The sequence below is a fragment of the Rhinopithecus bieti genome, unplaced genomic scaffold (genome assembly GCF_001698545.2).
Source record: "Rhinopithecus bieti isolate Rb0 unplaced genomic scaffold, ASM169854v2 scaffold_65, whole genome shotgun sequence".
Classification (NCBI taxonomy): domain Eukaryota; kingdom Metazoa; phylum Chordata; class Mammalia; order Primates; family Cercopithecidae; genus Rhinopithecus; species Rhinopithecus bieti.
Genome location: NW_016803344.1, coordinates 4,774,127 through 4,782,702, shown reverse-complemented (window position 1 = coordinate 4,782,702; position 8,576 = coordinate 4,774,127). Strand labels below are relative to the sequence as shown.

Genomic DNA, 8,576 nt, shown 5'->3' with positions numbered 1-8,576 from the left:
GGGCGGATCACAAGGTCAGGAGATCGAGACCATCCTGGCTAACACGGTGAAACCCCGTCTCTGCTAAAAATACAAAAAATTAGCCAGGTGTGGTGGTGGGCACCTGTAGTCCCAGCTACTCGGGAGGCTGAGACAGGAGAATGGTGTGAACCCAGGAGGCGGAGCTTGCAGTGAGCCAACATCGCACCACTGCACTCCAGCCTGGGCGATGAGCAAGACTCCATCTCAAAAAAAAAAAAAAAAAAGAGTGGTGCAGCTGGGTCATGGAGCAGTGAGGTCACCATCAGTAGCCACTGATGGGCTTGCTGTTTTAGATGATGTCTGAGCTAGCAGGCATAGACATTCCCACTGTACCCAGAACAGACTCTCAGAAGCATGGGTTGGACCCAGGAGAGCCCAGTGGCTAAGGAAAAGGGATCTCCCAAGGCACACCCACAAGCACCCTCCAACAAAACCATCAAGTGAAACCCCCACTCCCACCAGGCTGAGGAAGCCCTCCATGCTACCACCTCCATCTGGGTCTCCCATTGTCCACTGGAGTATTAGCTCAAGCCAGCCTCTCACAGCTGTCTCCTCCACACACCTCACGAGGCCAGCCCTCTAGTGGTGAGAAACTTGGTTTTGACTCACTGCCTGAGGAGTGGACAGAGGCTGGGAAACTGTGTTCCAGATGCCAGGTGGCCCCCAGCAACCAGAGCCCTCTCCTTGCTAGCTCTCTGCTGTAATCAGCTGGCAGACACAAACCCTGGCTGAGAGCGATAAGGACTGGGGACCAGGAGCTGTGCCAACATCACTCCCCAGCTTTGTAGCTGACGCCCCAGTCTCTGGGCTTGCCGCAACATCTGTACACATATTTATGTGTTGTCACAGGCTTTGGCCAGGCCCTGGCCACCTGCAGCTTCCCTTCAGCCACCTCCTAACCTACCCTGGGTCCTATGGCTGAAGGGGCCCAGAGTGCTTTCTCAGGGGCTGCTGCTCTAGGATCCCTGCCTGGGCCACCCTGCCCTGTTCTCCTTTCTTGTCAGCAAAGAGCACGTTCAAGTTGGCTCCAGTCCTGCGTTGTGCATGGCCCTGGGGAGTGAAGATGGAAGCCATCAGCAGTATTGGTGAGACCTTCACAGGGGTGCAAAGGCTGCAGTTGAATGCCAACGGGCAGCCTGAGCAGAAATCCTTCCTCCCATTTGGTCTGAGTATATATCTGCAAGGGCAATTAAAAGGACAGGAAAGGCCAGGCGCTGAGACTCATGCCTGTAATCCTAACACTTTGTGGGGCAGAAGCAGGAGGATCACTTGAGCCCAGGAGTTCGAGACCAGCCTGGGCAATACAGTTAGACCCTATCTCTACAAAAAAATTTAAATTAGCTGGGTGTGTTGCCTGCCTGTAGTCCCAGCTACTTGGTGGGCTGAGGCAGGAGCACTGCTGGTGGGAGGGGGCAGGGAGGCTGCAAAAAAAAAAAAAAAGAAAGAAAGAAAAAAGCCAGGAAAGGGAATTCTAGGCTGGGGAACAGTCAGTGGGGAGGCTCCAAGGCGCATCTGGGGACAAGGCTGAAGCCATTCACATGCCAAGAGACAAAGGAGGTGCACCTTCATGGTCGCCGTGGGAGTGGGTGGTGGTGGTGGTGGTGGTGGTGGTGGCGGGAGGAACATGCAAGTCAGGCAGCGAGGCCCAGGCAGGCCTTGTGGGGCCCCCTAACACCAATAGAACAAGCCTCCAAGTTGGGGCTTTTACCCCATTGTAAGGCTCTACAGGTAAGTACCAGAGTGCCCCTTTCAGGTTTAAGGTATAAACCTCTTCCCTGTTGTTTTGATGGCTTCCAGTCAAGAAGGGGGCTTGCTGATCAGCCCTACTAAGCGTTCGCCCTGGGTGACACTCTACAAAGTTTCACTGGGGCCCAATGAAATTGACAGATCTGCCAGAGAGACACAGTGAGAGTTTGGAAGCAGCGTTCGAATCGTTCTGCGCCGAACCGAGTGCCAGCATTAATCCGCTGCAGGAATCCATACATTCAGAATCTGCGCAAAATACACATATTTGTATTAAAAATCCACGCAAAACACACATGTACCTAAATATACATATTTACCTCCAAAGTAATAATTTCCGGGGGTACAGCCCGGAATGTACATTTGAACTGATGCCTCAGTAATTCTCACGCATGTTGGCCAGGTAAGAACTCAGTCGCAGCCCGTAACTGTGCGGCTCGGCCTATGTCCACCCGCCGCCCGCCCCCGAGCCTCCTAAGGCCGCAGGCCACGCGCCCCTCCCTCCGGGGACAATTAGGCCCCGGCCTTTTCCGCGGACTCCGCGCTCCGGGCCGCAGCGCCCCCTCGCGGTCGCCGGGGTCGGCAGCCTGTGGCTCGGCTGGTCTAGGGCTTCGAGCGGGAACGCTTCGAGAGCCCGCAACGGGAGTGACGAGCATGCTTTCTGCCGGCAGCTTGGGGAAAGAGGGTTTCTGTCCCTCTGCGAGGCCAGCCCACGCCGAGGGTCCAAGCATCGGGAGATGCAGCTGGCACCTGGCTCCCACAGCACCGCCCTGGACGTGAGCGCTCCGCCCAACCCGACGGCGCCAGCTGGCGCGCGCGCCCGCGACCGACGTGCGCAGGCGCCCACAGGCCGCGCAGCCGCCATTGCTCTCCTGCCCCCGAAGGGAGTGCTTGTTGGCAGTCCGCTGGCCCGGAAGGAAGGGTGAGGCGAGGCCTCGACGACAGCGGACCGGAGCTGCAGGGGCAACACACTCAGGGCGGGGTGCCCCATTTAGGCCCGGCTGACCGGAATAAGAAACTCCAACTCCCGAAGTGCATTGCGCCGCAGGGTTACGCAGGCAGTGTCGTAAGCTATCTTGACCGCTACCATTTCTCTGGTAGAAGGGGGGACGCGGCGGCGCGGAGTGATGACGCACTCTTCCTGCGGCTGGAGGGTCGCGGAGGTCAGCGCCCGGGTGCTGGGCTCCGGTTGTCGAAGTGCCTTTGCGAACCTGCTCTTTGACCGGTTGAAACTAACGGTCTATTTAGCCGTAGTTACAGATACCCACTGACTGTGTACCTGCCGTCTTTCAACTCCCGGGCCGGCCCCTGAGCCAGCCAGATAACCATTACTATTATTTAGTTTTTGTTTTGAGACAGTTTCAAGTAACTCCTGTATGCACTTTGATGAGATTCACGAGTTGTAACCTCTTTTACCCTATTTACCTTATCATTTCCTCTGTTATTCTGTCTGCCTTTTTTCTTCCCTGGACCATGTGAGTTAGTTGCAGATATGAAATCCCGTTACCTCCAGATTTAGAGGCACATCCGTGTTTATTTTCTAAAAACAAGGACAAGCGCCTGCATTCAAAATCGGGTAACATTGATCAAGACTGTTTCTGACCAATAGTCCATATTTAAATGTTTTTATTAGTGTCCTAATAATGCCCTTTATGGAAATTATCCTTTTTTTTTCTTTTTCTTTTTTTTTGAGACAGAGTCTCGCTCTGTCGCCCAGGCTGAAGTGCAGTGGTGCGATCTCGGCTCACTACAGCCTCCCCTCCCGGGTTCAAGCGGTTCTCTGGCTTCAGCCTCTCAAGTAGCTGGGGTTACAACCATGCGCCACCATGCCTGGCTAGTTTATTTTTAGTAGAGATGGGCAGGCTGGTCTCAAACTCCTGACCTCAAGTGATCCGCCCACCCAGGCCTCCCAAGATGCTGGGATTACAGGCGTGAGTCACCACACCTCGCCCAAATTACCCTTTTCTTGGTTCAGGACCCGATCCTGGAGCACACGTTGCATTCAGCTACATGGTCTCTTCAGTTTCCTTTAGTCTGCAGCAGCTTCTCAGGTTTTCCATGACCTCATGACCTTGACGCTTTTGAAGATTCCTGTTGTTTTGTAGAACTAGGTTTAGGGTTGTCTGAGGTTTTTGTTTGTATGTTTTTTCAGTTTGTGCCTATTCTGCTTGTGTATGTCTGAGGTGTTTTTTTTTTTTTGAGACGGAGTCTCGCTCTGTCGCCCAGGCTGGAGTGCAGTGGCCGGATCTCAGCTCACTGCAAGCTTCGCCTCCCGGGTTCACGCCATTCTCCTGCCTCAGCCTCCCGAGTAGCTGGGCCTACAGGCGCCCGCCACCTCGCCCGGCTAGTTTTTTGTATTTTTTAGTAGAGACGGGGTTTCACCGTGTTAGCCAGGATGGTCTCGATCTCCTGATGTTGTGATCCGCCCGTCTCGGCCTCCCAAAGTGCTGGGATTACAGGCTTGAGCCACCGTGCCCGGCCTTTTTTTAACCACTGGATTCTGTTATGTGATATTGTTCAGATGCTGTTATTCAGTGTCCAGCCTCACCAGCCTCTGGATACACTCCCAGACACTGCCAGGTCAGCCCCTTCCTGTGGTTGCCTCTCCTGCTGGGGTTCACTCTCACCTTACCAAGGTCTCTGGCTTCGCTGTAGCACCCACCCTGGAGCCATGGTCCACGCCTTCCTCATTCACACTTTGAGGGCCCCAAATACTGAGGACACGGGACTTTGCCGAGTGCTCTACTCCTGCGTCTTCGGTGCTGAGAAGTCGCCTGATGACCCACGGCCGCATGGTGCTGAAAGGGACAGGCTTCTCCGGAAGGAACAGATTTTAGCTGTGGCCAGGTAACCACACAGCCCAGCCCCAGGCCTTCATTAAACACGTGCCTGATTGTAATAGGTATTCTCAGGGAGTGGGGAGGCAGATAAATAGGAGGACTAAGAAGCAGAGAGGAGGCCGGGCGCGGTGGCTCAAGCCTGTAATCCCAGCACTTTGGGAGGCCGAGACGGGCAGATCACGAGGTCAGGAGATAGAGACCATCCTGGCTAACACGGTGAAACCCTGTCTCTACTAAAAATACAAAAAACTAGCCGGGCGAGGTGACGGGCGCCTGTAGTCCCAGCTGCTTGGGAGGCTGAGGCAGGAGAATGGCGTAAACCCAGGAGGTGGAGCTTGCAGTGAGCTGAGATCCGGTCACTGCACTCCAGCCTGGGCAACAGAGCGAGACTCTGTCTCAAAAAAAAAAACAAAAAAAAAGCAGAGAGGAAGTTTTAGAGTAGCATTTCCCAGGGAGTCTTCCACAGCTTTTCATAAGTGTTATGTGAAAACAGTTAAATAAATAATAATTCTGTTATCCTCATTATTAGTATAATTAGCATTTGTTCAGCCTGTAAGTGCTAAGCATTTATATTCTGAACATCTTATGCATATTAACTCATTTAACCCTCATAATAGTCTTTCGAGATAGGTATAGTTATTATCTCCACCTTACAGATGAGTAAACTGAGGTACAGAGTGTTTAAGGAATTTAACCTGTCCAAGGTTACGCAGCTAGAAAGTAGCAGAACTAAGATTTGAGAGTAGGCCGGGTGCGGTGGCTTATGCCTATAATCCCAGCACTTTGGGAGACTGAGGTGGGCGGATCACCTGAGGTCAGAAGTTCGAGACCAGTCTGACTAACATGGAGAAACCCTATCTCTACTAAAAATACAAAATTAGCGAGGCGTGGTGGCGCATGCCTATAATTTCAGCTACTTGGGAAGGCTGAGGTAGGAGAATCACTTCAACCCGGGAGGAGGAGGTTGCGGTGAGCCAAGATTGCGCCATTGCACTCCAGCCTGGGCGACAAGAGTGAAACTCGGTGTCAAAAAAAAAAAAAGGTTTGAGAGTAGGCAAGCAGACGGTACAGATTTTGTTTTGTTTTGTTTTTTGTTTTTTTTTGAGATGGAGTCTCGCTCTGTTGCCCAGACTGGAGTGCAGTGGCGGGATCTTGGCTCACTGCAAGCTCTACCTCCCGGGTTCACGCCATTCTCCTGCTTCAGCGTTCCGAGTAGCTGGGACTACAGGTGCCCACCACCACACCCAGCTAATTTTCTGTATTTTTAGTAGCGACGGGGTTTCACCATGTTAGCCAGGATGGTGTTGATCTCCTGACCTCGTGATCCGCCTGCCTTGGCCTCCCAAAGTGCTGGGATTACAGGCATGAGCTACTGCGCCCGGCCAACAGTTTAAACATGCTTTTCAGTGCAGTACTTAACAGGGCCTTTAGTGTGCCTGTAGACTTTATGAATCTTTTTTTTTTTTTTTTTTTTTTTTTTTTGTGACGGAGTCTTGCTCTGTCGCCCAGGCTGGAGTGCAGTGGCAGTTTGGGCTCACTGCAACCTCTGCCTCCCAGGTTCAAGCAACTCTCTTGCCTCAGCCTTCCAAATAGCTGGGATTACAGACATCTGCCACCACACCTGGCTAATTTTTGTATTTTTAGTAGAGATGGGGTTTCACCATTTTGGCCAGGCTGGTCCTGAACTCCTGACCTCGTGATCCACCCGCCTCGGCCTCCCAAAGTGCTGGGATTACAGCCGTGAGCCACTGCGTCCGGCCCCTACTTTATGAATCTCTAAGGAAGAGAGAGGGTGTGGTACATGAGGACTCCAGAAAGCCAGGGATCCAGATCACAGTTTGCAATATACTGTTCCAGACTAGGGTGGCTACCCTTGGCTCTTCCCTCTCAGACCCAGCCAGAGCTGGCAGGTGCTGGAGCCTCCTGGACCTCTGCATTCTGGGTGGGGTAGCACCACTCTGGGGCAACCCTCTGCCAACTCCTGCCTTCCCCTTGTTCTCATTCTCCTTCCCCTCCCTGTAGCTCAGAAAACCAAATACATGCCTTTGAAACCAGCCTGTGCACGGCTCAGACTGGAAGGTAATTCAGGAAAGATCAAAGGGAGCGTCTAAGAAGCCTAGTTGGTCCAAAGGAAGGTCTTTCTTTCATCCTTGGAGAGGGTTGCAGAATAGGGTGGAGATTGGACAGCCCATGTTGGGCAATGGCGTTTATTTTCTGCCTCATCCCTTTCCTTTATGTGGAGACCTCTGTGAAGCAGGTGAGGGCAGGATCTTCTTCCTCTGGTGCCCTTTTTCAGCCCAAGGAGCTGGGTTGAAAACCTGCCCTCTTGGCCACGTGGAATAAAGTGGTTCAGGACCTGGAGGCTCACACTTCCTGATTCTGTGGCCCTGGGCAGATCACTTAGTCTCTCTAGGCCTCAGTTTTCTCACTTGAGATATGGGGATGATGGTAGCTCCCAGCACCAGGGGTGGTCATGAGGATGACAAAGTTGGCGTGTGAGCCCACCATCCTGACCTGCCCACTCTCTCCAGGCAGGTGGAGTCAATGTGCCGGCTGCAGCAGCAGGCGTCTGGCCGGCCCCCCATGGACCTGCAGCCGCAGTCCTCAGATGAGCAAGTGCCGCTGCATGAGGCCCCACGTGGGGCTTTCCGCCTGGCGGCGGAGAACCCTTTCCAGGAGCCACGGACGGTGGTGTGGCTGGGCGTGTTCTCATTAGGCTTTGCGCTGGTGCTGGACGCCCACGAGAACCTGCTGCTGGCTGAGGGCACGCTCCGGCTGCTGGCACGCCTCCTCCTTGACCACCTCCGGCTGCTGGCGCCCGGTACCAACCTCCTGCTGCGGGCTGACCGCATTGAGGGCATCCTCACCCGCTTTCTGCCCCATGGTCAGCTGCTTTTCCTCAACGACCAGTTTGTCCAAGGCCTGGAGAAGGAACTCAGTGCTGCTTGGCCCCGCTGATTTCTCGTTGGGATGGTGCTTCTGAGGGTGGGCAGAGGGTGGACACACAGCCAGATGAAGCTTGGCATCTACTGCCTGCTCCCAGTTCTGATGTACTGCTATACCAGGACAAGTGGGCGACACAAGCCTGCAGAAAGGGGGCTGGGGAGAGGGTGGAGGAGGTCCTGCCTATCCTCAGGTTGGTGGAACCACAGAACATCCTGAGCCTAGAGCTACTGTGTAACTTAGACCACTGCAGTGCGGCAGCCACGCTTGTCCTTGACCCCACCTTCCTGCATCCCTGCCAGCCCTAGTGCTAGGGTAAGGAGCTGACTGGAACTCAGCCCACTCTTCTTCCAAACACACAGTCAAGGCCAGGCGTGGTGGCTCACGCCTGTAATCCCAGCACTTTGGGAGGCTGAGGTGGGTGGATCACCTCAGGTCGGGAGTTCGAGACCAGCCTGGCCAACATAGTGAAACCCTGTCTGCACTAAAAATACAAAAATTAGCTGGGTGTATGGCACCCACCTGTAATCCCAGCTACTCGGGAGGCTGAGACACGAGAATCACTTGAACCTGGGAGGCGGAGGTTGTAGTGAGCTGAGAGTGTGCCACTTCACTCCAGCCTGGGCAACAGAGCGAGACTCCGTCTCAAAAAAAAAAAAAAAAAAAAAAAAACCAACCCACAGTCATTGAAACACAAGGGGTCTCAGACTCCCCTGAGAGTGGAGGAGCTGTGCCTGCATGCTGGCAGGCCCCAGCCCCTGGCTTTGTGCCCACTTAGGCACTATTATCAACAAGGTCCTGCTCAGTGTCTAGCCCCCAAAGAGTTCAGAAATGCATCTGTCAATCAGCAGCAGGAGGATTCTGCAGCTCCTTTTATGCCAAGCCCATGCCCACCAGGCAGTCTTGAGATAAAATCATCACAGCCTTCCCTCATCTGCAGGGAGAGAAGGTGCTGTCAGGTGAATGTGAGCAGTCTAGCCTGGGTGATGTATTTCTCATTTTGAATTAAAAGCACTGGCTCTGTGATTT

General features: G+C 53.6%; 1 protein-coding gene across 7 annotated transcripts; it reads left to right on the top strand.

Annotated features, from left to right (window-relative positions):
- The first annotated feature begins 883 nt into the window (after positions 1-883).
- AP5S1 (adaptor related protein complex 5 subunit sigma 1) lies at positions 884-8,576 on the top strand. 7 transcript variants are annotated; one of them, XM_017878295.1, is made up of 3 exons: positions 884-1,106; positions 4,420-4,611; positions 7,136-8,013. In XM_017878295.1, the coding sequence occupies exons 1-3, from the start codon at positions 1,066-1,068 to the stop codon at positions 7,560-7,562; spliced, it is 660 nt and encodes a 219-aa protein (XP_017733784.1). In that variant the 5' UTR covers positions 884-1,065; the 3' UTR covers positions 7,563-8,013. The 7 variants fall into 7 exon arrangements, with proteins under 7 accessions (XP_017733784.1, XP_017733778.1, XP_017733789.1 ...); XM_017878289.1 differs by having other exon boundaries at positions 4,286-4,611; XM_017878300.1 differs by lacking the exon at positions 884-1,106 and adding an exon at positions 2,336-2,830 and having other exon boundaries at positions 7,136-8,576.

Coding starts and splice junctions, on each gene's coding strand:
- AP5S1 (XM_017878274.1), top strand. CDS start 2,892: ATGACGCACTCTTCCTGCGGCTGGAGGGTCGCGGAG. Junction 2,928..4,285: donor GCGGCTGGAGGGTCGCGGAG/GTCAGCGCCCGG, acceptor GATATTGTTCAG/ATGCTGTTATTCAGTGTCCA. Junction 4,612..7,135: donor CAGATTTTAGCTGTGGCCAG/GTAACCACACAG, acceptor CACTCTCTCCAG/GCAGGTGGAGTCAATGTGCC.